Genomic DNA, 27,400 nt, shown 5'->3' with positions numbered 1-27,400 from the left:
TTTATTTTTGGGACAGAGAGAGACAGAGCATGAACGGGGGAGGGGCAGAGAGAGAGGGAGACACAGAATCGGAAACAGGCTCCAGGCTCTGAGCCATCAGCCCAGAGCCCGACGCGGGGCTCGAACTCACGGACCGCGAGATCGTGACCTGGCCGAAGTCGGACGCTTAACCGACTGCGCCACCCAGGCGCCCCTTTAATGTTTATTTTTGAGAGAGAGAAAGAGAGAAAGTCAGTGAGTGTGAGCAGGGGAGGGGCAGAGAGAGAGGGAAAGAGTGAATCCGAAGCAGACTCCAGGCTCCAAGTCCGTCAGCACAGAGCCTGACGCGGGGCTCGAACCCACGGACCGTGAGATCATGACCTGAGCCAAAGTTGGATGCTTAACTGACTGAGCCACCCAGGCGCCCCATCCCTAAGTATTTTTTTGTGTGTTTTTCCTTGCTTGTTTGTTTAAGTAATTTCTATGCCCAACATGGGGCTAGAACTCATGACCCTGAGATCAAGAGTCACATGCTCTACTGACTGCGCCAGCCAGGCGCCCTCATAAGTGGTATTTAAAAAAATTTTTTTTAACGTTTATTTATTTTCTTGAGACAGAGAGACAGAACATGAACGGGGGAGGGTCAGAGAGACAGGGAGACACAGAATCTGAAACAGGCTCCAGGCTCTGAGCTGTCAACACAGAGCCTGACGCGGGGCTTGAACACACGGACCGCGAGATCATGACCTGAGCCGAAGTTGGACGCTTAACCGACTGAGCCACCCAGGCGCCCCTCATAAATGGCATTTTTAAATATTTGATTTTCAGTGGGTTGTTGTTCTGATTTATTATTGCACTGTTTCACTAGACTGGTCCCTAAGTCCCGCCCCTATACCAGCTCCTACGTCAGTTCTGCATCTGGTCTAGTTTCATTTGCGACATTGCAACGTCTGATTGGAACGCGGGATGTGTGCTTTGGAGGAGCTGAGGTTTGCATCCCAGACGACTGTGCTTGGAGGTTCTCTGGCTCATCTTTTGACAGGCTTCATTCACAGAGCACCGTATCCCAGGTACTATGCTAATTATTAATGAGAGGACTTGGAGTTTCTGTCTCAAGGAGCGAGGGGACAAATTGCAAGTGAAAAGGTGTGCAAAACACAGGGTTTCCGGGAGAACCCAGAACAGGAGGGTTCCCAAACTCAGCTTCTGAGGGGACTGTCAGAAAAAAAACTACATGGCGGAGGCAGGGTCAGCCTCAGACACATTGTAGAGGCCCATCCCAAGCCTGGTGGGTGGCTGGCTGGCCAGCTTAATAAACCAAACATGAATTCTCCCAAGTATGCGTGTAAAAACTCCAACAGCTGGCCCACATGTGAGAGGCCTTTCTGTAACTCTGAGCAAGACCCCACAGATGGTCAGGATACACACAGTTCTGGTCTAGCAGAAGGCAGCTGTGAGTTCTCCAGGTACCCCCTAGGAGAGCAAAAACAAAAGCCCTGAGATGATGGTGTCTAACCTCGGACTAAGAGGTCCTCTTGGCACTGACTTTGGGGATATATTAAAAAGAAGTGGATTGCAGGTGGCCTGTTTACTTCCCTGCTTCTTGCCACGTGTTCTTGCAAGATGCTAAGGGGTGGAAAAAGTTGATCTAAGCTGTCTAGCCAAGGCTCCTCTTCTACTAACCACACAGTGTCCCGTCTTCCAAGGAAATCAGGCTGTTGTTTTGCCAGTACTCAGTCCCGCGTAGGGGTTCTATGATACAAACTTCTGAGACCCAAAACGTGCCTGTTTCATTGCTTTGCATGAGTTTACCCAGAATGCATGGCTGTAATAACCATCTTTTTTTTTTTTTTTCTATTCTCCAGCATCCCTTTCTCCTTCTTTTGGTCCCAGTACTCCAATTTCCTCCCATCACCAAGGAAACGCCCCGCCCATGATCACATCCCCATTCCTGCCAGCTTCAGGGGTGGGCTCATGACTGAAGCCAGCTGGTCACTGAAGCTAGGAGCGTGGTTGAGATGGTCTAAGGAGAGGGCACAATTTAAGAGAAGAGCCTACTATTGAGCCACAAGGGACCCCATCGTTTAATGGTTGTGTAGAAGAGACACAGTCTTCAAAGAACACAGAGAAGGAGCAGTCACAGAGGTAGGATTAAGACTGGGAGAGTCACACGGTGCCCTGGAAGCCAATGGGAGAAGGTGCTTCAAGGAGAAAGTGCCCAATGGTGTCAAATGCGACCAGAGTCGAAGGAGGTGAGGATTGAGCAAAGCCCATGTGTTTTCGACATGGATGAATGGGCAACCTTGGGGTCATTTCTATGGAGGAGTGATGGCATAGGATGGGAAGTTAGGAAGTCAGAGGACAGCCTGACAATTCTGTAGCTGTGGAAGACGGGAGATAGGCGGTAGGCTGGTGTAGGGGTGGCTTTCATGTAGACCTTTTTTTCTTTTTAAATGTGAGATGGAAAGTACTTAGGGATGCTTAAAAGCACAGCAAAAGCATCTAGTTGAGAGGGAGTAGTTGAACAGTCTGGGAAGAGACATCATAATTGAAGTGTAAGGTTCCTGTGAGCAGAGAATCCCCAAGAGGGAATATCGTTTATAGCATTTCCCAAACTTACTTGATGGACCAACTCCCTTCACGCAGAGTTTATTTTGATTAGCGTTCTGCAGAAAGTCCTGTGGCCCAACTTAGGTTAATGGTCCATTCCCAAACCCATTAGTATGGCCAAGGCCATACTTTGTCTTCAGGCAATCAGGATCCTCTCCTCTGGAGTTGGGGGTGGCCTCAATTCTACCCAAACTAAAGGTCTGAGCATGAGAAAGGCTTGAGTCGTAGAAAAGAGAGGATGCCCCAGAAGTGACCTCTGAACCAGCTGAACGATGGGGAAGATGACATTACCAGGTGGTGTTCCTTCCTTCTGATACTTTGGTAACAAGACCCCTAAATCCCACTGAAACTGTAGTATATGGAATTAGAATGTTCAAGGAATGTGATTGAAACCCCTTGCCTATAGAATTCAGTATAGAGAGAGGTTAAAAGCTGGCTAATCCTAGTGTTCTCTTGTATCTCCAAAGACACAGTAAAACATCTAAAACCACTGTTAGTAATCCAAGAAGATCCCCAATTCAGAAAGCAGGCCTGTTAAATCAAAGGGGATTTAGGAGCTGAGCAAGCCCCAGTCCCCTGAGATGGTGTGCCTTTATTAACCCACTATTTCCAGCTGTGGAGACTTAACGAGAAGGAGAAGCCACATTGGGCAAGCTTCTGGGTAATGCCTGCTCTACTGTGTCCTGTATTGGCTGATAAGCATTGCAAAAGATTCGACGTGCTGTGGAAGGCTGTTTCTCTGAGGTCCTCAAGATGGCTTTTTCTTTCCTCGGCTGACAGTACAATTTGGCTCGGGGGTTTCCTCCCACCCTGCCTCCACCCAGCAAACACTTATGGGCCCCTACTATGTGTAAATTGCCTTGCTGTGTGCTATGTGTCGGAGCATCACCTTTTGGCACTGACAAAACACTTTGTTACACATGATCTCAATTTAGTGATGCTCGGGACAGACGCTGAGTCATAAAGAGTCACGATAGATTCGTCCATGCGTTGTCTGTGTGACCTTAGGCAAGACATTTCTTTAAAAAAAAGTGTTTTTAAAATTTTTATTTATTCTTGGGAGAGAGAGAGAGCACAAGCAGGGGGGTGCAGAGAGAGAGAGACAGAATCTGAAGTGGCTCCAGGCTCTGAGCTGTCAGCACAGAGCCCGACGCAGGGGCTCAAACTCAGGAACTGTGAGAGCATGACCTGAGTCAAAGCTGGATATTTAACTGACTGAGCCACCCAGGCGCCCCTATGCAAGCCATCTCTAAGGCTCAGCTTCATTTTTCATAAAATGGTCAAAATAGAAGTTCCTAGCTCAAAGGATTGTTAGGAGGAATTAGGGAGGTAATGCATGGGAAGAGTGTAGCATGTAGTAAGCACTCATTTAAAAGTAGCCGTACTTTGGGACACCTGGGTGGCTCAGTCAGTTAAGCAGCCGACTTCGGCTCAGGTCACGATCTTGCGGTTTGTGGGTTCGGGCCCCGTGTCTGGCTCTGTGCTGACAGCTCAGAGCCTGGAGCCTGCTTCATATTCTGTGTCTCCTTCTCTCTCTGCCCCTCCCCGGCTTGTGCTCTGTGTCTCAAAAAGTAAAGAAACATTAAAAACAGAATTAAAAAAAAAAAAGTAGCCATACTTTATTGGTCGATCTTGGTCCACTCGTTCACACAAGAATCACTCCTATGATGTGGATACTACTATCTCACTTCATAGACCTCCGTTAACACCTGTTACGTTCTAGATACTGAACACCCAGAGCAACCAAAAGAGTATGTAGATACAGACAAGGAGGCGTCAAAGGGAACTCGGAGGAAGCCAGAGCACCGAGAGGGGTGCATCAAGGAGAGTGACCGATGCAGCAAACACCATGAGGTCAGCTGTAAGATGAGACCCCGAAGCAACCACTGGCTTCTACGACACGGTTTCCAGGCCGACGGGTGGAGGCAGAAGCTAACCCCAGACTGATCTGAGAAATTGGAGTTGATGTGGGAACAGCCATTGCAGAGAACTCACAAGGTGTTGGGGTGAAGGGGAGCAAACAAATGGGGAGGTGGCTATAAGGAGATGTGGGGTCAAGATTTGTGTTGTTGAAACTTCTCAGGATCCGAGATATTAGGGCATGTTATTTTGGGCAGGTGGGAATGATCCAGTATGGAGGGAGAAACTGAGGATTAAGGAAAGAGGAATCCAGGGTAGGAGTGGAGATGTCAGCTTCGATGGGTGCACGAACCCTTCATTCAAAAGCCAGAAGGCAGAGAACGTGGCTAAGATGCAGAGTTGTTGGTAGACCAGAACGTTCTGATTCATACTGTTATGTCTGTGAAGTATGAGGCAAGCCCGTCCCTTAGAGTGAAGGATGGAAAGGGGACCGAGGGTCAAGGCTGATAGATCATCCTCGCAGAGTAGCAAGGGGGACAGAATATGGCAGAGAGGTAGCAATCCTGCAAGCCAGGGTTGAGGGCTCATTTGAAATTTGTGGACATCAATCCGGAGTGACACCAGTCACTTTCAATTTGCCAGCAACGTTCCGACGTTCCGAGGCAGGCAGAGTGTTGGGGAATAGCCAGGCTTAACAAGGTTGGTGCCAGTTAGAAGAAAAGAGAGGGGCAAGGGCTTACTGGTTTTTGCAAGGAAGTGAGTGTAGCGTTCATTACTAAGCTGGGCGAGGAGGGAGGTGAGCGTGAACGGGAAGATACATGCAGAGACCTGGCAGGGTCGAAGGTTTGCAGGACTTGATGAGGTTGAAATAATGCTTGCGTGTGATACTATAGTAATGAGGTTAAAGTCGGATATGAGATATTTGCAATTGTGTGTTCTGAGACTGTGCAATTATGGGCGGGAGCAGGTTCAAGGTAAGACTGTGGGAGCGGGTACTTAAGGCAGAGGGAAGGAAAAACTCATTGGTAAGGAAGAAATCCTTGAGGAGTCAGTAAGATTTCTGCTGGATTATGCTTATGGATGCTGAAGTCATAAAGAAAGGTACAAGAGGGGAGGAGGTTAGTTCACGAGGGCAAAAAAAAGGAGAGGTAGGCCGCTGGAAAATATGACAGCATGAACTTCAAGGGGGGTTGGGTTTTTGAAAGAGGAGGGGGGGAGAAAGAGTACTAAAAATATTTATGGTGTTTGTTGCTGCTAACCCGCAGCCCCTGGCAGGCTGCCATGCTTAATGCCCATGGCCCCATGGTCATGGCAATGGTTGACGGGTCAGGGGTAGGATCCAACGTGTGGGGACTCAATCTGGGATCAGCCGGGGATCTATCCAACAAGCTGCCATCATTAAGACATGAGATGGGGCCATTGGATTCTGTCGGGATTTGAACTATGAAACAGAAAGATACTTTGCCAGGTGATAGAGCAAGCTGACGCAGCGAATGAAGGAGGAACGAAGACCACCAGGATAGACCCCACGCAGGCTGAAATGTTGAGGGAATAGTGGTATAAGCAAGCTGAGGGTGCAGGACCGTAAAGAATGTAGCAGATGTATCCAAAGAAGCGAAAACAGAGCTGCATGAGAGAGACCGAGGGGGCTGTCCCCCGAGCCTCTTGTCTGATGGGACCTTTTTTTTTTTTTTTTAATTTTTTTCCCCCTAACGTTTATTTATTAGAGACGGAGAGACACAGAACATGAGCAGGGGAGGGGCCGAGAGACGGAGAGACACAGAATCCGAAGCAGGCTCCAGGCTCTGAGCCGTCAGCACAGAGCCCGATACGGGGCTTGAACTCATAAACTGGGAGATCGTGACCTGAGCCGGAGTCGGGCGCTTAACCAACAGAGCCACCCAGGCGCCCGTGTTTATTTGTTTTTGAGACAGAGAGAGAGCACGCAGGGGAGGGGCAGAGAGAGGGGAACAGAGGATCCAAAGCAGGCTCCGTGCTGACAGCACACAGCCCGATGCAGGGCGCGAACTCAGAAACCGCGAGATCGTGACCCGAGCGGAAGTCGGATGCTCAACCGACTGAGCCACCTAGGTGCCCCAGATGTGACTTAACTTTGTGAGCAGCGAAGCAACAGGATCAGACTTAGGGTTACGGATGTGGACTCTGGTCCCAGACTGCCTGGCTTTGAACTCATTAGCTATGTGATCTGGAGCAAGTTTCTTAACCTCTGTGTGCCTTAGCTCCCTCATCTGTGAAATGAGAATAACAGGCACTGACCTCACAGGGTTGTATGAGGATTAAATGAGAAAATACAGGTAATGCATTTGGAACAGCAAGGATCCCTGTCAGTCTTATTTTTTTCAAGTAAACAGTTCAAGTGTTATTCTATCATAAACCTTTCCCTCATACTCTTATCCCCTGCCTTTAAGAAGGGACACCACCTGGATGGAGTGCCTGGGTGGCTCAGTCGGTTCAGCGTCTGACTTCAGCTCAGCTGATGAGCTCGTGGCTCGTGAGTTCGAGCCCCGCGTCCAGCTCTGTGCTGACAGTTCAGAGCCTAGAGCCTGCTTTGGATTGTGTGTCTGCCCCTCCTCCACTCACACCCTGTCTTTCTCTGTCTCCCTCAAGAATAAAAATAAAAAAAAGGACATCACCTTCTCTTCGTCCTCTTGCTACCCTCCCAGGTCACTCCTTCTCAGTCTCCTTGCTGGTTCCTCTTTATCTTCTTGACCTCTTCTCCTCTACATCCACCTCTTAAGTGAACTCACCTGGATGTCTTGGGCCCTTCAGGACCTAAAAATATCATTTCTTAGCTAATAGTTCTCATACCAGCTCTAATTTCTTCCCCAACTCCAGACTTCCACATCCAATCACTTGACGTTTGCATTCAGAGCTCCAACGGGCATCTCAGACATAACTTGCCCCAAACTGACTCTTATCCTCCCCCCACAAAAAAGAAAAAAATAACCACCAAAAATCAAAACAAACGCCTGCTCCTCCTCTCATCTTCCACAGATCAATAAATGGCTAATCCTTCCAGTGTTGATCAAGCTAAAAATCTTAGCATCATTCCTGACTCCTTTCTTCTTTTTTTTTTCAACGTTTATTTATTTTTGGGACAGAGAGAGACAGAGCATGAACGGGGGAGGGGCAGAGAGAGAGGGAGACACAGAATCGGAAACAGGCTCCAGGCTCCCAGCCATCAGCCCAGAGCCAGGCTCCCAGCCATCAGCCCAGAGCGGGGCTCGAACTCACGGACCGCGAGATCGTGACCTGGCTGAAGTCGGACGCTTAACAGACTGCGCCACCCAGGCGCCCCACTCCTTTCTTCTTCCTGTGCCCACCGCCAGGCCATCAGCAAACATCCAGAAAGGGGTCTTCCCTTGCTGCGTCCACTGTGTCCCCAGGGTAGTAGGCGCCTTCGTCTCTCTGCTGTGTGACTTTCAGTTTACCTCTTCGGGCCTCTGTTTTGAGGATGAAGTGAATTATTATTTGTAAAGTGCTTAACGGTGTTCATCACGTAGGAAACCCCATTTAAGTGCTTTTTAAATAAATAAAACATGCCTTAAATAGCTTTCTACCGGCCCTAGCCCCCTACAGTCCATTCAGAACACAGCAACCTCCTGATCCTGCTCAAGCCTAGGCCTGATCCTGTCACTGCTTGGTGTCCCTCCGACCTCAGCTTCCAGGGCTCTCCCCCTAGTTAAACTGGGCCGCCCAGTCCATGGGCCTCCTTGGTCCATGAACACACCAGAGACTGTCCCCTTTGGGTCCGTGCCCTATCTGGTTCTTGTGCCTCCCTGTGATCAAATGTTACTTTCTAAATTAGCCCTCCCCTTACCCCACTTGGCTAATCTGCCTGCCTATTCCCTCGCCCTGAGTGTTCTCCACCTCTAATCACCACCTGACACGATGTTTACTTACCAGGTGATTGTCTGTCCTCCAAGGGTCCACCTCTATCACGTCATGGACTGGGACTGTCAAATTCATTACTCTATCCTTAGAGCCTAGAACAGTGCTCAGTATACAGTAGGTGCTCAATAAATGCTTACCAACTGAAAAAATTCTTAAGTCCCACTCTCTTTGAATTCCCGTAACACAGGCCTTAATCACGTACTTGTATTGATTTTTATGCCAGTGGCAGCTTTTGACTCTGAGCTCCCTGAGGATGGGGGCCTAGGACATGGCCTGACCTGTGGTAACAATTCCCGCCACTTGTGCAACACTAACTAGTTACAATCCTGTCGCAGCTGACCTGATTTGATTCTCACAAAATAGAGTGAGCAAGCCAGGGAGGGCAGGTATTATCAGCACGGCCAGAATCCTAGTTCTGCTTTCTAGACCAAGCTCAACAGATAGTTGTTGAATGGAGCGAGTGAGAGAGAAAAAAGGAAAAGGAAAAAAAAAAAAAAACAACTTTCTGAGTCACTCTGTGGAGTGAGGCAACCCCACTGGGCGACTGGGCTGGTTCTCTGTTAGCACATTTAAAAACACTCGTAAACGCCTAACATTTCCTGAGTCCAGTTTTCTAATCTCTACCTGCGGGGTCCTCACAGCTACCTGCGGCAGGTAGCTCTGAGGGCATCTTCACGTCGAGTGCAACTCTCTTTCGGTGCCCCCAACAGGGCCTGGTATACAGTGGGCGCCCAATGAATGGCGTGGCCTAGGGCTCCTTTTTTTTTTTTTTTTTTTTTTTTTTTTTTTTTTTAGAGATTCGGCTCAGGTGCAGCGACTTGATCCAGGTCCCCACGTAGCAAGTGGCGGCGCTGCGATCACACCTCGGGATCGCTCGGACGCTCTCCCCGGGACCGACCCGCCCGCCGCAACACCAGTTCCGGGTCCGCGCGGGAGACAGCGGGTGCACCGGGAGGGGAGGGCAGGGCCTGACCCCTCCCAGTCCCAGGGCCCTCCTCGTCCCCGCCCCGGAGGCCCGCGCGCACTGTGGCTCCGCCACCCCCGCCTCGGTAGCCACCGGGTGCGACTTAGGGCGTGGGTGCGGGCGGAAACCCCCTGCCGGCCCCCCGGCCGGGTCCCCGCGCCTCGGACGGACCCGCCCACCCCGCCAGCCGCCGCGCCCAGCTCCGCCCCGCTCGCAGGCCCCGCCCCTCACTTCCCCCTTCGGCGCTCCTCCCCCCCGCGCCGCGCTCCATACTTGGCGATCGCCGCGGCCCTGCGCGCTCATTGGCCGAGAGCCGGCTGCGTGGGGGCGGGCCCGGGCCCGGCCGGGGCGGGGAAGGAAGGTGGCGGCGGCCCGGCGCGGGGGGAGGGGGCCGCTGACCCGGATGTTCACTCCTGGGCACCCGGGGAAGTGGAAGCGCCGGGCCCTGCTGCGGGGGGGAGAGCCACAGACGCCGGGACCGGGACCGCCGCCGCCGCCGCCACCATGGTAAAGGCCCGACGTCACCCTCTCCCAGGCCCGGGGGCCCCGCCGGAGCTCGTGTCCCCCTGCCTCCGCCGTCCTCCCCCACCCCCCGGCCCGAGAAGGGTGGGTCCCCCGGGTGGGGGAGGGGCGGGGTCTGGGACCCAGGTAGACACCATCGCTGCCGGCTCGGGAGGGGGCTGCCGGCCCGGGCGGCGGGGCTGGGTAGCGACCCTGTCTCCCTCTCCCAGCCCCCGCCCTTGGCTCAAGCTGGAGTCCCACTCTCCGCCTCTCGGTCTGGCTAGTCTCCCCCGCAGCCCAGGTTAGACCCTCCTGGACCCGTGGTCCAGGCCAGGCACCCCCTCCGGTGACCCAGGCGTGGTCCCCCTTGCCCCTGCCCACGGCCCGGGCTGGGTCCCCTTTCCCAGTTCCTGCGGCCAGGGTAGGCCTTCGTTTCTCCCTCCCGTGGCCCAGGCTGGGCTCCCCTCCCTGTGGTCCGGGCTAGGCCTCCGTCTCCCTCCGACTCTTCTCCGTGGTTTTGGTCTGGGCCCCCGTCAACGCCTCCTCCAGTGGTCCCAGCCTAGATTTCTTTCCCCGCTCCGCCAAGGCTTCAGCCTGAGCCTTCTCTTCCCTCCTTGGCCTTAGTCTGGACCTCTCCCTCCTCCGTCCGTGGCCCCCGCCTGGACGTTAACACCCCGCTCCCATCCTCTTCCCCAGACTTCTCACCGCCCTTAGCGTAGCCTCCGTCAGCCCCCCTCTGTCCTGGCCTTTACCCTCTCTCCAGGGCCCTGCTCCCTGCCCCCGACCCAGGTGGTCCCTCCCCTCTACCCAGGGCGAACCTTCTTTGCCGCCTCTGGGAAGCCTCGGGAGCTCTCCAGCCCGCGGGGAGGGTGGTGGTCCCGGGGCTGTGACTTCTCAGGTGGAGGGTTGCCCCCTTCTGGGGAGGCCGCCTGGACCGAGCGAGGGAAGGGCGGGCACCTGTGTGCCCGGAAGGCAGGAAGGCAGCGCCGCACTCTGCGGGGCCCCTTCCGCGGCCGCTGCCCCCGTGCGGTGCTTGTGGGGCGTCGTGCTGGGGCCTGAGTGGGAGCAGGGGGATGAGGGCGGGGGGAGTCTCCGGGGCAGGAATGAACGCACAATCGCCCTTGTGAGGCTGCGGCCCCTGGGGGGGACCAGCAGGCCCCGAGGCCAACAAACGGCCCGGACACGATGCAGCACAGCAGGCGCAGCCTCCCCTTCCCCCTGAACTGTCAGCTTGTGAGGGTTGGAACTGCTGATTATGGAGGTGCCTCGGATCAGGTGAGCCAGACACCGAGAGAGACAGCTAGCCAGTTCCACTCGTGGTGTTTGTTTTAGTCATGGTGGCAGGTGCCCTGGGTCCTCTGGATGGCCTGAGGTTTCACCTGGGCCAACTCAAGTGAGCCTGCCCTGCCTCCACCTTGCAGCCTCCTGCAGGACGGGCTCTCCCCCCAGACTGGAAGGGCCAGAGGGCTTCTCTGCCTCAGATGGTCAAGGAACCTTTGGAGATGGGCTGACAGAGCTCAGGCCACCCACCTGCTCCTCCTGCCTAGTGCAGGCAGATGTTTGCGTGTGGACTTTGGGCTTCAGAGTGTTTTGAGGGTCTCAGTTTCTTGTTTCATGAAGAGATGTGGCTGCTGAACCAGGATGACTAATTAAGAGTGGCTGTGTTCTTTTCTTGGTGCCTTCCTGTATATTGATTAAAAATGTGGCTTATGCCATTTTTAATGCGATTGGACTTCTCTGATGGGTGTTTTGCTGGGAGGCAGCCCCGCCCCGGGCCTGGGTGGGGAAGTGTTCCAGGACAGTGTTGGGTGAGGACTTTAAAAGTGGGGGGAGGTTTAATCAATTTGCTCTTGGGGCAAAAGCAGGGAGGGGAACATGGCCAGGCGGGGCTGCTCACGGCAGCATATCTGGCAGGGAGGGGCATCTTGGCTTAGCCTCAGGTGCCCGATTCTCCAAAGGTAATGGGACAAGGCCCGTAATGACCTAGGAGGAGCAGCACAGCGACATATGATGCTTCTCAGGAGTCCTGTATCTGGGTTTTATTTGGATAGTCTGAAAGAACCGTGGAGGAGCTGGAAGAAAAGGGCTGACCTTTCTTGAGGGCTACTAGGTGCCAGGCACTGTGCTGTGCAGTTCAGCTGTATGAGCTCCTTGAATCCACACGGGGCCCTTTGAGGGAGTTAACTGTTCCCGTCGTACAGGTGAAGAGGCTGCCGCTCGGTCGTGGAGTAACTTACTCCGGGTGTTGCTTAGCCAGTGGAAGCACATCTGTCAGCCTCCGACCTCCGTCCTCCCCACTGTCCCGGGCTGCTGCTGTGTCAGAAGACAGGAAGGACACTGTTTAGAAGACAGAATAGTGCGCTACTCAGCGATGGCAAGGGAGCAGCAGCATTTGCTGAGGACTGGTTGTGTTCTGGGTCCTTTGCACTGGAGACCTCACTGAACAGAGCAGTAGTCATTCGGAGGGTGGTACAGGTGGGCTTGGCACGGGCCAGGACAGGAGTTCTTGGAGGGCCGGGGTTTTCCCCTGTGTTTTCCATGGCTGCACCCCTGGGGCCTAGAACAACACCTGGCACTGAAGGAAATGGCTTTTGGGGCGTGTCTTATGTCCATGAACTCGGCCACTTGGGTTTTTGTACTCATTCTCGGGAGCGTGCCGTTTACCCTAGGCTTCTGAGTAATTTCTGACTGCTGCTTGTCAAGTCAGTCCCTTGCATGAATGCTCTAATAATCCAGACTGGTCAGTCGGGCTGGGGCACAAGTGGTGACGTGGGATGTTGGAATAGGTAAATGAGTTAAGACCACCGTGGTTATTTTCGGTAGTGTGTGACAGTCGAGAAAACAAGCTACATCTCAGTTATCAATGGAGGGGAATAGCAGTTTGAGAATCTAAAATGCGTTGGACTTTGGAGTAAATGTCATGATTTTTGTTGGCATCGGTTAAGAATGCACAGACAACTTTTCCTTACGTAGCTGTAGCTTCTAAGTCAAGAATGATTGTTCTAACTTAAGAGTTCTGATTCTGGTGCTAGATGGTGGGGCCCCCTCATGAGTTGTCCCTCCAGCTCCCGGATGGTTTTGCCTGACAGGAGCTGATAGGAGAGGCCTGTCATATTGTTGCAAGGTGAAACAATATAGTTGACACTAATGTGTCTTGGCTGGTCTCCTGGTGTAGACGAGAGACGGTTCAGCTCGGACCCCACCTGGACACACAGTCCCGTCCGTTTAAACCTAACTGGCCTCTTTGGTGGAATGCTTGAAAAAAATAGCCAACAATCGATAGCTTGAGATGGAGATGATAAATCATAGTTTGAAAGCAGATATTCCTATTTATAACTCGGAAGTTCCATGGAGAGGACGGATGACTGGCAGGCAGCCCGGAGAGATGGTAGCTGGGCAGGTACATAACCTTCCAACTCCCGCTTCCCCGGCTGGGCGATGCTTGCCGATGCTTGCCGTTAGGCAAATACAGCGGTGCCTTAGGGGGTGCCCGAAGCTGTAGGATAGCATTAATTCTCTGTGTATTCAGTGCCTCCTTTATGCAGCGTTCTGTGCCAGGGACGCAGTGATGACCAAGACGAGCGTCCATCGCTCACAGCTTACATTGTTTGGGGGGTGGGGGGGGGGAGATGCCACTTCTACCTAAAGTTTAAGGGGGAAGAACCTTGACTGATACAGCCGCAAGCCATTTGCGTGAGACACAGCAGGAGATTTAAGAGAAGGTTGGCTTGTGCCAGGCTTCACTCCCAGACCTTTCGGAGTGTGCCTGTTCTTCCCTCTGCCATAACTGTGGAAGTGAATCCTCTCCACGCCAGCACCTCTCCTACCCAGCACTGTAACGCTGTGGTGCCGTGGAAGTCCCGCCCTCCCAACCTGGGGAGTGGCCACTGATGGAGAATCTACTGTGATGCAGATTATAGCCCATCCCCCATCTTACTTGCGTGGAACCTTGAAGCTCGAGAGGTTGAGTGACTGGTGTGAGTGGCAGGCCTGGGACTCCAGGCTGGGGCCACCCGACTCCCGTGCTGGACACTCAGTCTGCTTCTCAGAAGCTGTGAGTGAGCCTGCAGTACAGGCTCTGGGCCCCTTGCTCTGTGCAGCGGATCCCAGCCGTGAGAGTGGGGTGTGCCAGGCCAGAGGATGCCGTCACAAGATCACCCACCTTAGGACCAGCTAGAGCAATGCCATTTCCAAACCTAGGCTTTCAGAGAGCCGTGTTGCAGCGTAAGGAGGCGGGGATGTGCATTTATAGGGCACCAACCACGTGCATGCACTCTGCTGCGAGCTTTAGCTCACTGGATCCCTGCATCAGCCCCGCCGGGACGGTTCAGCCTTGGGAGGGGGGCAGCACAGTATAAGCAGTTAGGACTTCAGAGCCAGACTGCCTTGGGATAATAACAGGACCTCCTCGTAAGGCTTGTTATGGGGATTAAATGAGATAATACACGTCAAGTGCTTCTAACAGCATCTGGCACATAATTGGATACACAGTCACTATTGTTGTTATTATCACCCTACTACAGATGAGGTTCAGAGGGGTATGTGGGGAGTCCCTCTGTAGCCGTTAAGTGGGGGACTGGGTTTTCTGACTCCAGAGACAGACCCCTTTCCTCCACTCTGTACTGCTTGCTGAGGTTTGCTTGGCTTTGGGCTGTGCTTCGAGTGAAGAGCTTCCCTCACGGAGCCCGAGTCTCTACTTCACAAAAAAGGCTTCCCGTGCATCGGACACTTGTGTATTGTCACGGCCCACTGCTGTATCTCGGGCCTGTGCCTGGTGGAACCCCTTACGGACCGAATCCTTGCCCTCTTCCCAGATTGGAAGAAGAGGGTCAGGACTGGGGACCGAGCACGTGAGCTCCGTGAGAGCAGGGTGCTCATCTGTTTGGTGCCCGCTCATCACCCACACCTTGCACTGGTCACCTGGCACTCGGTGGGCGCTTCAGCAACGCCAGGCAATGCGAAGTGAGAGCCGAGAGTCCTTGTCCTGTGTTTGCCGCCTGCACCACCACAGATCGTGGGCTTTGGAGCTGGGCCCAGGCGGGTCGGAGTCCTGCCTCAGCGGTGATCTGAAGCGGGAGTTCTAATCTCCCTTGGCCTCAGTTTCTTGATCCGTAGCACGTGGGTAACGTTTTACGGGGATACCGGGAGAAGGAAAATTGCAACGTACTGAATCCAGTGCTTGGCACACAGTAGGTGGTAGCTACGGTTATTATTTGTCTTATTCTGCACACCGCAGAGTACGGGACACAAACAGAAGCCATAATCCCCGTTCTCTGATCCGCAAGGGGAGACCAGAGGCATCCAGAAGGTTTCGTGCAGCAGGAAGGACGCAGTATGGAAAAGGCTTTATTGGCAAGGGGCACGTGTCTGCTCGGCCTGCATTCCACTTCCTCCAGGAAGCCCTGCAGACCGCTCCGGCCCACGGGCAGCTTGGGTGGGGGCTGGGTGTGAAGCCCGGGGAGACCTTGCCCAGGCAGAGAGGATAGGGTGGGGTGCAGTCAAGGAGAGGCCATTCCAGGCCCTGCCTGGAACAAAAGCAGAGTTCAGGGGTCCGGTCAGTCTTGTGAGTTTGGAGATCAGCCACGGAGTAGACGGAGCGAGTGGGGGGTGCCTCAGTCCTGGGAGTCAGCTGGGGAGTGCCTGAGTTGCTAAGCTAAGGAGTTTGCATTTGATCTGGGACAGCGTGGAGCCAGTTAAATATTTGACGGGGCAGGTAGAAATTTGAGGAGGCTGGCAGAGTTGTGGTATTTTAGGAAGCGTCATCTGGCCCTGGTGTGTACAAAGGCCCCAAGAGGTGAGAGAGCGGAGGGAGGCATTCGCCAGCACCAGCCTGTGGGGTTACGAGGGTCCCAGCCCTTTGTGAGGCCCGGGGTACGGAGAGGAACACGTGGGCAAGAAAGATGAAGATAGGAAGGCAGAGTGAGATGCCGTGATTTTCCACCTCTGGGTCTGAGAGGGACATTTGTGCCCCCAGAGCTCACTGGTGAGGCATTGTGATAGGCTGCTTTATCATTGATCCAACTTGCTATTTCTGGTCAGTTTAAATCCTAGATAGTACTGTCTGCAAAGCCTTGATATCCTACCAACAACTAAGCGGGGATTTTAGTCTGGCTAGCGCAGCAATCCTGTATCTTCGGGTGGCCCCCAGTTCCACTCCGCTTGCACAGCCTTAGGCTCTGGGCAGGCAACCACCTAAGACCACCGGTCCACAGGGGGGCGGGGAGGGGGGACTGTGCATGGTGGCCGCGACCATAACAGGAGCTACTTTTTGTTGACTACTTTTGAATGCCCAGAGCAGTCCTATGAGGCAGGTTCTCGTGTTACCCTCATCATGCAGGCGAGGAAACCTAGGCCGCCTGGGCAGTTGGACCCCACAGCCTGGGCTCTGGCCCCCCCGTGCTGCTGCCTCCAGGCGTTTCTTCCATCCAGCCGTTTGTCGTGTGGATGATCACCGAGCCATCAGATAGACCTAATAGGATATGAGTCTTAGGCGGAGGAGGCGGGTGGAGACAGGTTAATTGGAGTCTTGACAGACTGGGGCCCAAGTCTGGGGCACACATCATGCAGCAGCAGCCGGGGTGGGGTGGGGTTGGGGGAGTCCACATCAGAAGGGCTTAAGCTTAAGGGAGCCACTTGCCTGCCCTTCTCCCTGCTTCCTCCTCTTCCCACCCCGCGTGTTTCCGGCTTGGAGGGCAAGTGCAAGTGTAGTGCCCCATTGTGCAGAGAGCCCCTGAGTAGAGTCCTCTGCCCAAGGCCGGCAGTCTTTTTTTTTTTTTTTTTTTTTGAGAAAAAGCTTGCGCGTGCAAGCCCGGGAGAGGGGCAGAGGGAGAGAGAGAATTTTAAGCAGGCTCCACGCTTAGCGCAGAGCCTGATGTGGGGCTCGATCCCATGACCCTGGGATCGTGACCTTGGTCGAAATGAAGAGTCTGACGCTCAACCGACCGAGCCACCCAGGCTCCCCAAAGGCTAGCAATCCTTGGGGCTTGCAGCCTGGTGTGCCCTGGCCACAAAGCTCTCACCACGCTGCAGACTGCCAGCAGTCGTTGCCGCTTGCTCAGCCCCTGAACTTCTCACCCACTGCCTACAACTGCTCGTGAAGCTTCCTGTCCCAACCCTGAACTCGCCAGGACCCTTCTGAGCAGGGACCTGCCGCGAGACCAGGATGTTAGTATTATCGGGACTTAACTGTTTCAGAGTTTTCTCCAAGATTCAGGCAGAGGACTCATTACATTTAATGAGTGAAATATCGATCGTTTAAAATCCTAAGTTATGAAAAGATACTTTTGCACGTGCTCTCTGTGGGCGGCCTCCCAGTGGAACTGTGTGTTTCTTGGTGGTACCAGACGCCCTCGTCCTTCCTCGTCGCCCATAGCCGTGATCGGTGGCCGGAGGGTTCGGGTCTGGCTTGCTTCTCAAGGCTTCCCCACTGTGAGGTTTGGCCCCGAAGGGGTACATCAGATTTCCCATGAACGGGCTTCCTGCATAGAATTTCGGGCTAAGAAACTGAGAGGAGGAGCTTTCATTACCCCAGACTCCTGGTGAAGAGTCTGACTGTAGGCACTACAGCCACTGAAGGAGCTATTCTTGAATTTCTGTCTCATCGCTGGCTTTTTTTTTTTTTTTTTATAAGATTTTTTATTTTAAGTAATCTCTACACCCAACGTGGTGCTGGAACTCACAGCCCTGAGATCCAGAGTCACACGCCCCATTGACTGATCTGGCTTTGATTTTATCAGTCCTTTGCTCCGCTGCTGAGCACAGCTTGCCTTGTGACTTCCCGGCCGTCCCTGGGGCTGGAGAGGGACCCATCACTGAGGAAGGCAGGCCCCTACGTGGCAGTGGCCTGGCTGGGCCACTTGGCGTGCTTTGCTCTTTGAGAATTTCCCACCCGGGCTGTCCTGACTTCCTTGCGTATCCTCCTCTCGACGGCTCCCGTGTTCAGATCTCTTTTGGCCATAGTGGGTGTGGACCTTTGGTCGTCCTGAGGGTTGAGTTCTCTGACTTGGTCCTGAGGCGCTTGTGCAACGGGAATTGGAGGTGCCTGGGTTAGCAGTCTTCACCCCATGGGTTATTAAGTATTCCCTCCTGGGTTCTCCGTGCGTCTTCAAAGTGCCTGCCTTCTGCACTGTGTTGGATGCACACAGTCACGGTCTTTAATTCTCTCAACCCAGCCCTGGGAGGGTGGTTTCCTCACTGTGCAGATAAGGAAACTGAAGCTCGGAAAGGGTTAGTGGCTCGCTGCAAGGCCCCCGGGTAGTCAGTGGCAGAGTCAGCATTCCGGTGCAGGTCCCTCCTGCTCAAAATTGCATGCTTCTGGAATTCTGCTATCCTGCCTGTCCTGCATGGACTCACCAAGATGCTTATTTTATAGATGAGGAAGCTGAGGTCGAGAGTGGTTCCCCTGCGGGTCCGGCCATGGTGGCTGAAGCCTGGGTTTAGACGTTAGAAGATTTTGTTGGTTCGGGTTGTTAAAATGAAAGGGGATGGGTCTTTCTGAGCTGTAGTCTGTTTTGGGGAGGCTGCCTGCTAAACCTTCAAGTGACAGATCTGTCTTGACGTGCCATCAGTAGGGTCACATCTCGGCGTTTGGGGTAGGACAGTAGTTCTTGGTGCGTATCCTAGTGATTGGGACAGCCCCCCACTGACACTGTTGGTTGCACAAAACCTTGCAGGATTCCCTTGACCTTTTCCTCTGAAGGCCCAGCCCGGCCCTGGGCGCCACAGCCTGCCGCAGGTTGCAGGGCCTCTGAGGGGAAAGAGCCTAGGGGCCCAGTTCAGTAGTTCTATGACCTTGAGTGGCTTCAGTTGGTGACTCTCCCAATGCCTCAAGCTGTTTCTGGCCCTTAGGAGGGAAGGGGCACAATAAGTGCCCCCTCGGACTGTGAGTGCCACACAGTGTTCCATTGTCCCTGGCACAGGGGCCATTGCCCCACAGTGTTTGTTGAATGCATGGATGTCTGGTAGGCCCTTAATAAATGTGAGGGCCCCTTCCCCGCGAGGTTGAACTGTATGGAATTGCTGTTTTCCTAGGTCAGAAATGGCCGATTGTCAGCACTTCATGTGGTTTAGCCCTACACAGATGGAACACTTTGAGCAGGGTGATTCCAAGTGTGACACTTTTCTGGCAGTCCAGAGCCAGTGTCGGGCTCCCACTTGTCAGTTTCGCTTTAGGTAGGGGTGACAAGAACGGAAGGAGCTGAGCAGGGTCTGCCTCTGAGATGGGGTCAGTGCACCCGTTAGCTGTTCAAGCCACCCTGACGCTGAAGGTTGTCCGGAGGCACTGGCAGCGGTGGGATCGGGATTTGGTGGCAGCAGTCATCCTGATGGCTCTGAGCTTCACTGGTGGCTCTGCACCTGGTGGCCCTGAGCACTGGGTGCAGAGTCACATGGCTGGCTTGGAGTTTCCGAATGATCCCAGGCACTCTGGATTCTGGAGTGCAGGGACAGTTGAAGGGCAGGGTCTGGAGCCTGAATTTAGATCCACACCTGCAGACATGGTGGCTTCCTTCACTCTCTGCCTCAGTTTCCTTGTCTATGAAATGGTAAAATTACAGGTATTTCTGATGGATTTTGCCAGGGTTAAATGAGTTAATACATGTCAAGCCCGACGTGGTAACGTTATTAACATCAGTAAGAAGGCGGTGTTGTTATCGGTGCTGTGGACTTGTCGGTCACGTGCTATCGCAGCCGAATGTGGAGACTCCCTGTGCTTTGTATTGGAATACCTAGCTCTCAGGGAAGTGCTTCTTTGGTAGCTCACTGGAAACTCTTGTTACTTACGGGCCTTGTAGAGATGCACCTGACTATCCCTGAACAAGTTGTTTGGAATGGTACTTTTGTTCCAGCTTATAATCAAAGTCACTCTTCTGGAAAATGGCTTAGTTTTTTCTTCTCCTGGCATGAGTGGCCAACCCTGGAGGGCCAGTTACATTTGGTATCCAGGGTCTTTGAGTGGAATGGGGCATGATGCTGGTCATTCCTGCCTCCCCCCCGCCCCCCTCCCCCACCCCGGGACTGTGGTTATTTTCTGAGCCACTTTCGTCTTTCTGAACAGGCAGGTGTTCGTAGGTGCTCCCAGCTTCTGCTAGTCAGTGCTGTATTTGTGAACCGCCACAGACCTGCGAGACTTTGCTGCCTCAGGCGCCGAATGTTTTGTTTTGAGGGCTTGTGTTTGATTTTTAAGGCATGTAGAGTGTTGGGGTTTAGGGGTAAGGAGGCAAAATAAAGGGAAATGGGCAGAGAAAACACTTGTTGGAAGGCAGCCTCGTAAGGTATAGCAGGAGACTCGTGGCTCTGATTCCCACTGTGGCTGCTTGTGAACTGTGTGAGCTTCAACTAGTTACTTAATCTCTCTGAACCTCAGCTTCCTGATCGGTACAATGCACATAACATCTGCCTCTTTACAGGGTAGAGGATTAAATAAGAACACTGTTTACACAGTGTCCACACAGGAGGCCTGTGTGGTTCGTTATTATCTGTAGGGACTTGATCATTCATATAATATCATTCATATAAATGAACACTGTTCTATGGGGAAGAGACTTGGGTTGAATCTGAAAATCCCTGTAGTGAGAAATACCACAAATCTGAAAAGCAGATGTAATGATCACACTAAGGGGAGGCTGTGACTTTGTGGCTTCCAGGGACCTTGCTCTTGGACCGAGCAGCCCTCTGTGCCTTGGCCTAGAGGCTTCATCACCCAGGGGGACTTGCATTGGGCCAGCCCCTGTGTGCTGAGCATCGTGGATACCATCTCCTGTGATCTGTACCGTAGCCCCATTTTGGTCACGGTGCCCCCCAACACACTTTGCAGATGTGGAAATGGAGGCCTAAGAAGGGAAGAAGTATCTTGTACAAGGTCACACAGCTAGTAAGGGGCAGAGGTGGCCTTTGAACTTGGTCTTCTGATTCTAGATTCCATTCTAGAATCCTAGGCTGGTCCTACGATGTTGTTTTTATGTACAGAGGAAAGTGTTTATGTTGATGGTTGTAACCAATGTTCTTTAGTGCTTTTCTATGTTTTGCAGCTCAAAGCAGACTATGTTAGGCGGCTGCCCCTGGTTTTGCTTTGATGACTTGGAGACCATCTTAAGATGCTACAAGAATGAGCTTGCCGTGACTGTGGTTCTTCATTTAAAGGGAAACCTTGTTTCCTACATTGTAACTTCTAACCTTGAATTACTCTTAAGACCCTGAGCACTATGTAGTCTTTACTGCCATCTGTCCTCTCTCCTCCTTTCTGTGCATATCCAGCTGGGCTCTGAAATAATGCACTATTGGGGATACAGTAGTTGTTTGTGACCAAGCTAGCATTTGTTTTTTTTTGTTGTTGTTTTTTTTCCAACATTTTTTAGGTTTTTTTAATTTTTGGGACAGAGAGAGGCAGAGCATGAACGGGGGAGGGGCAGAGAGAGAGGGAGACACAGAATCGGAAACAGGCTCCAGGCTCTGAGCCATCAGCCCAGAGCCTGACGCGGGGCTCGAACTCCCGGACCGCGAGATCGTGACCTGGCTGAAGTCGGACGCTTAACCGACTGCGCCACCCAGGCGCCCCCAAGCTAGCCTTTGAATTCAGGATCAACTTACTCCATGCCCTGGCTGTGCTGCACCTGCAACTAGGGCCAGAAATGAACAGAAAGACTATGGTGGTCTGCCTACCTATGTTACCAGTGGAATTAGTCCAACCCCAAGAGGTAAAACCAATCCAAGGTACTGAAAGAGGTTCCTGATCTTAAGGAACTGAGAATGCCGGGCTGTGGATGTCGGCACCTGCTTGCAGGATGGGGAGGGTCTCCATGGCTTCCATGGCCTCCATTCATGGCAACCTCTATTCCTTGTTGTCTTACTTGGCACTTGGTGATACGCCTGGAAAATGGGCCCAGTCTTCACATTTTCTTAACGTTGATTTCTTCGTTCTTCCTTTAGATCACTTTCTCCAGAAGTGATTATTCAACTGCCACCTAGATGGAGTTCCCTTGTCCTCTTGCCCGCCATAAAACTGGTACCACAGGGCTGTAAGGCTTTTTCCCCTCTTGGCCATGGACCGCGGTTTCTGAGCTTGCTGAATCCCAGATGGAGAGCACACAGAAGCATCCTGGGCGTTCTCCCCAGGATCCTGCTTTTATTTTGATTCCACAGTATCTGTTTGGTACATATTGATTGTCGAGAAGGCATTTCTTGAAATAACAAGCAAGTACTGGTTGCCATGGTCCCCAAGGAAGGGCCCTCCCATCATGTGACTAATCGGCAGAACAAGGACACAGAAATAGTGTTGGACCTCCATAGGATGAGCTCAGAGTGCCTCGTGAGCCATTGAATTAACTGATAAAACCCCATGAGTTGAATTCCATGACATGGCCCGGTGTCTCAGGAAAGGGAAAAAACGATTTCCAAGCCTCAGGTGATGGGCCATGGGTCCTAACAAGTACAAGCGGATTCTAAGGCGGCTGAAGCATTTAGCAAGCCCTCAGAGTTAACAAGGAAAGGAAGGCACCAGCCCTACTCTACTTAGTACTTAACATGCATTATTCTCTTTGGCCCCTAGAATTAGCTCCTAAGCATGGGATCCTGTGAATTTCGGTCTTTATGTAAATGAAAATTATGGAAATTTAGAGACTTGATGTAAATTGCTAATAAATGGCAGAGCTGGGACTTGAACCTGGTTGCTATGACTTCAAAGCCTTTGCACGTAACCTCTTTGGTCACGGAGTTTTGCTGCCCACATGAGGCTTGTGGCTCGCCCCCAGATCCCACAGTACATCACTAGGGCAATTGGGACTGGCGTCCTGTGTCTGACACACTAGAATCTGGACTCTGTGTTCTCAAGTGGGCTGTTGCCTTTGCTGCTGCCTGAACTCAGCCACATTTGAAAACTCCTCTCTGAACGTGCTTCTCCAGTGACCCATGCAAAGACCACGCTTTTCCAGCATGACGTCCTAAGAGAGTTTCAGCTCAGACGAGCCCAGAAAGCCAGTGCCCTTAGTTACAGAAGAAATCTAGGGACAGGTCTGGACTCAAACCCAGATCCCTTTGGTTTTGGCTCCTGCTTTGTGGCTTGTCTGTAGGAGAATCACAGTGGCAGGGCACTGGGGAAAGCGAATGACAGTCCGTTGAAAAATGGTGGCACGGTAGCACAGTGGTATATAATACAGCCATTAAAATGTGGTGGTGTCGAGGAAAGCAAAGCCCGGAGTCGGGCTGTTCTGTCTACATCTCTCTCTAGGATGTTCACGTTAGAGTGCCTGCCTCATTGGGGTTGTGAGGATTCAGTAAATGACCGGTTTGCAAGCCTTTTGCTGTGTCTTAGCTGCAGTGGTTACTGATTATCTGTTTATCTAGACGCACGCATGTATGTTTTCCCCTCCTTAGAGTCACTTCCTTGCAGTAAACCCTCAGGAGTGGGTTGTGGGGCTAAGGAGAACGAGCATTTTTCTCCCCACGCGTCTTTCCTGTCCCTTTGCCCTCATAACTTATGACAGCCTCTGCCTCGCAGGCTGCCTCCAGGCCCTTGGATCTGACCTCACCCCCCTGCCTCGCCAGCTTTGTTTACGCAGTCTGGCTTCCTGTTCTGGCCAAGCTGAGAGAGCTCCTTGCTTTCCTGCAGAAATGTCCTATCTAGGGGTAGCCGCCATGCTTTTTGCGACAACATCTCCATATCAGAACCAGTCGTTTTTCTTTAAATTACCTCATTTTTTAACTGAAGAAACTTTGTCGTTACCGTGAATGGAAAACCAGTATCAGTTGCCCCAAGTAGAAAGTATCCGTTGAAGTAAACTCCTGTAACTGTTGGTAGAAGAGATGCTCATCTGAGGACCACGTAAAATTGGTGCCCCTCAGAGCCTGGCTTGCTTCTCTCTCTGGGCCTCGGCTTGCAGCATCCCCCTCCGTGCCTTCCTCCCTTCTTCCTGCGTCCACCCCGCTTGCCTCCAGGCCCGTCTCTGTCCCCTCGTGGCCACCAAGCCTTCTCTGACTACCATAGCCCTCCACATCCTGTCTGCCCACCATCCGTCCATCCATCCATGCAAATATTCAACACTGCTCTGGGCTCTGCTGGGGGGGCGGGCATAATAAAGACCGTTACTGTAGATACAGTAAGGAGATAGGGAGACCAAGTGTCTGTCCAGAGAAGCTGTGGAATGGAAGATAATCGCTGGAAAGGGGTGTGTGCGGGTGCAGCGAAGAGGGTTCGACTGAGCAGGGACCACAGCAGAGATTTCAGGGGAGAGGCTTTTGTCTGAAGCGAGATGAAAAGACTCATTTACCGGGAGGACGGGTGGTGGAGACCCGGCAGGCAGAGAGAACGGTACGTGCAGGAGAACGTGGCCTGTTCAGCGGAACCGGCAATCGGCAATAATTCAGTCATTGGAGCCAGAAGGGTAGGGGTGGGAGAGCTTGACGTGACCCAGCAGGGGTCCCTTGTGAAGACGTCCTGTGTCGTGTCGTGAAGGAGGCTCCGACTTCACCCTTGTCCATTTGCGTGCCCCGTCCACACCCTGGCCTGACCTGCAACAGCACAACCCTTACCCGTGAGGTTTAGCTGTTGATGCTCTCGTCCCTGGAGTAGGATTTGCTGGTGGTTCGGTGCCCTTCCCCCCATCACTGTGCGCTGAGTGTGTCCTGTGCTCTGTGCCGCGTCCTGGGACACTCCGCTGAGTGAGGGGAGGGCCTTGCCTTAAAGAGCTCACAGCCTAGTGGAGGAGACCCATGGCCATCTAGTTGGGTGTGAACACCAGTGGCAGGGGCCCTGGGAAGCTTCCTGACCCCGTTCCCTGCCACTAGGGATCCCTTTGGAATCTGACAGTATTATTTTTTTAAGTTCAGCGTTTTTCCTTTTATTTTAAAAGTAACGTGTTCATTATAGAAAAGTCAGAAAATACAGAAGGAAAAGAAACTTGCCCATAATCTTATCCTGCCAGCAGCTACAGTTAACCTTTCGGTATATCGCTTTAGTGTCTTTGTCTCTGCGTGGTTTTTAAAGGTTTTTTGTGGATTGTGTCATACTTTCTGTGTGATTTATACGTTGTGCTCTTTTTTCACAAGAATTTTTTTGTTTCAGTATTTTCATGAACTTTTTTTTAATAATTATTTTTTTAATATTCTTGAGAGAGAGATACAGAGTGTGAGCAGGGGAGGGGCATAGAGAGAGAGAGGGAGGCACGGAATTGGAAGCAGGCTCCAGGCTCTGAGCTGTCAGCACAGAGCCCGACATGGGGCTCGAAGTCACGAACCGCAAGATCATGACCTGAGCCGAAGTCGGATGCTTAACCAACTGAGCCACCCGGGTGCCCCTCGTGAATGTTTTAAATGACTAATATTTCAGCTGGTTAATGCTGTCATTTGGTCAACCATTCCTCCATTGTTGGATAAGTAGGAGTTAATTTTTTCTTAATGTTGCATGTTTGTGTGGTTTTTTTTTTTTTTTTTAATAACATGGAGGCTTTTATACAGCACTTTTTCTGGTCCTCCTTACTTGCTTATTTGCTTATTGCATGTTATGTATGACTTTGTTCCTATAGGCTGTTTCTGAGGTATAAACTTTCTCTCTGCTTATGTGATTGTTCTTGTGGGGATGAACCTCCCCACCCATGTGATTGTGTCCTGTGGGTATGAACTGTCTCCCTGCCCGTGTTGTCATGTTGTAGGTATGAACTCTTCCTGCCCGTGTGATCGCGTCTTGTGGGTATGAACTCTCCCTGCCACGTTGTCATGTTGTAGGTGTGAACTCTCCCTGCCCGTGTGATCATGTCTTGTGGGTGTGACCTCTCCCCCAGTCCGTGTGATCGCGTCTTGGGAGTATGAACTCTCCCCAACTCTGTGTGATTGTGTCTTGAGATACGAACTCTCTTCCTACCTACGTGTATACAGTCTATTGCTGTTGCTCAGTTATCATTCTGTAGCGTCACCACGAACAGTGAATTAGCAAATCCTGAACCATTGCTTCTAGGAGAAATGCAGGCTACAGTTAGTTCCTGGGATCTTCCGGTCACAACATTTTTGTCCTCTGATTAATACATAACCGGAAAGACAAATACTGTATGGCATCACTTACATGTGGAATCCAAACAAATAACAGTCAAACTCGGAAGCAGAATGGAACGGTGGTTGGCAGGGGGTGGGGGGGGGGGTGTTGTGCAGGGGAAATCGAGTTTGCTAAAAGGGCACAAACTTTCAGCTACAAGATGAGTAAGGTCTGAGGATCTGATGTGAAACATAAAAGAAAAAAACACCTTGCGTTATGTGTGTTTCTGCTTGAGGACACTGTTTGGTGCGGTTGGCTCATTTACATCACCGTCGGGGCTGCCGCACACTAGCTGGGGCCTGAGCGGAGCCCGTCTAAGCGCGCACACATTCTCCTTCGTGCTCCCAGCCGCCCGTGCTCAGGAGCTCCGGACGGCGCTGAGCATGGGGGCCACTTCTAGACCACGAGGTCAACAGAGCACACCGAGGTATGGAGAAGGTGACACTGCAGACAGAGCCTGTGGGAAGGACTCCTGCCGAGGGCGCGAGAGCTGAGGTGGAGCAGATCGTCGCCTTGTTCCGTCTCGGAGACCGTGCGCGTTGGGCAGCTCAGCGAGTCTGCGGCTCTGCGCAGGTCTGGGCGTGACCGTGAAAGTGCCCCGAGTGTTGATTGGGGGCTTTACTCATAAATTTTCGCAAGGAGGTGACTTTGCAGCGAGCGAGAACCGGCTGTTGGACGCAGTGTGCCGAATGAACCCAGTATGTGGCCATGCCGTCTAGCTGGTGACACAGAGGTGGTGACACTGATGATGGGTTGAAAATAAGATTTTAATAGAGTTCCTCCCCAGACTTTTGATTTTTGTTGTTGTCGTTGGGAGGGGGAGTTGTGGGGAAAAGCATTATCCCTGTAGGTATTAGAGGCAGTTTTCCAGTAATGAGCGAATCTTTCTCAGAGCCTGAGAAGACTTGAGTGCTCGGGGGTCACTTGTCCTGTCTTTAGACGGTTGGGTGCTTCTGCCTCTTGGAGCGAGGCTGACTCCATTGTGATCAGAAGGCGCTTTGTATCCCCCGTGATTTTAGATGAGCGTTTTGTTCCTGGAGACCTTCGGGGTGGGCGGGCGCAGCTCCTAAAGGGCCTTTGCTGCCCTGCAGTGGCTTCCAGCCACAGATCCAGCACCTGACGCTGCCGTGGAAACAGATGACGGGGAGGCATAACACGGTATTTTGTGAACCCGAACTGTACTTTGAACCAAAACCAATACCGGTAATTTGGGCTCTTACCACCTGGGAGGCCTTGAGGGGGACTTCTGGCCTCCCGCACCGGGAGTTTAACAGGAGCATGTGGCAAAATAGAAAGGAGAGTCTGTGACATCTGCATCACCGAGGCAAGAAAATGGATTACAGCTTCACAACTGGCCCAAGCGTTGGGAGCAAAGTAAGGCTCCCTTGCCTGCAGTCTGGGGATGGGGGGTACACAGGATCCAGGATGTCTGTGCCCTTGGACTGGGCTGATGCTTGGTGTTGGGACCTTCTCACATTTGGGGTGGGAAGACTGTTGGCTCGGGCTGGATCAGCTTGGGAGTGGCGAGCGGGACACCTGGACGCCCCTGGCTG

The 27,400-nt window shown here is 52.4% G+C and overlaps 1 protein-coding gene and 1 long non-coding RNA gene across 5 annotated transcripts in view; one reads left to right on the top strand and one right to left on the bottom strand.

Annotated features, from left to right (window-relative positions):
• Positions 1-7,772: 7,772 nt before the first annotated feature.
• LOC122480018 lies at positions 7,773-10,760 on the bottom strand. The gene is made up of 3 exons (XR_006296500.1): positions 10,648-10,760; positions 8,374-8,456; positions 7,773-7,913 (listed from the first exon to the last, which is right to left on the bottom strand). It is a non-coding gene; the product is annotated as an uncharacterized LOC122480018 (long non-coding RNA).
• CAPZB (capping actin protein of muscle Z-line subunit beta) overlaps positions 9,575-27,400 on the top strand; it is a 133,737-nt gene continuing 115,911 nt past the window's right edge. Inside the window, exon 1 of one of the 4 annotated variants that reach the window (XM_043573919.1) lies at positions 9,575-9,835. In XM_043573919.1, coding sequence (XP_043429854.1) covers positions 9,833-9,835 — 3 coding nt within the window. In that variant the 5' untranslated portion in view covers positions 9,575-9,832. Of the gene's footprint in view, positions 9,836-10,855; positions 11,105-27,400 lie in introns of those variants that run through there. The other 3 variants (XM_043573918.1, XM_043573917.1, XM_043573916.1) reach the window with 3 other exon arrangements.

The sequence above is a fragment of the Prionailurus bengalensis genome, chromosome C1 (genome assembly GCF_016509475.1).
Source record: "Prionailurus bengalensis isolate Pbe53 chromosome C1, Fcat_Pben_1.1_paternal_pri, whole genome shotgun sequence".
NCBI lineage: Eukaryota > Metazoa > Chordata > Mammalia > Carnivora > Felidae > Prionailurus > Prionailurus bengalensis.
Note: the sequence above shows the minus strand (reverse complement) of the source record. Positions and strands in the feature narration are given on the sequence as shown.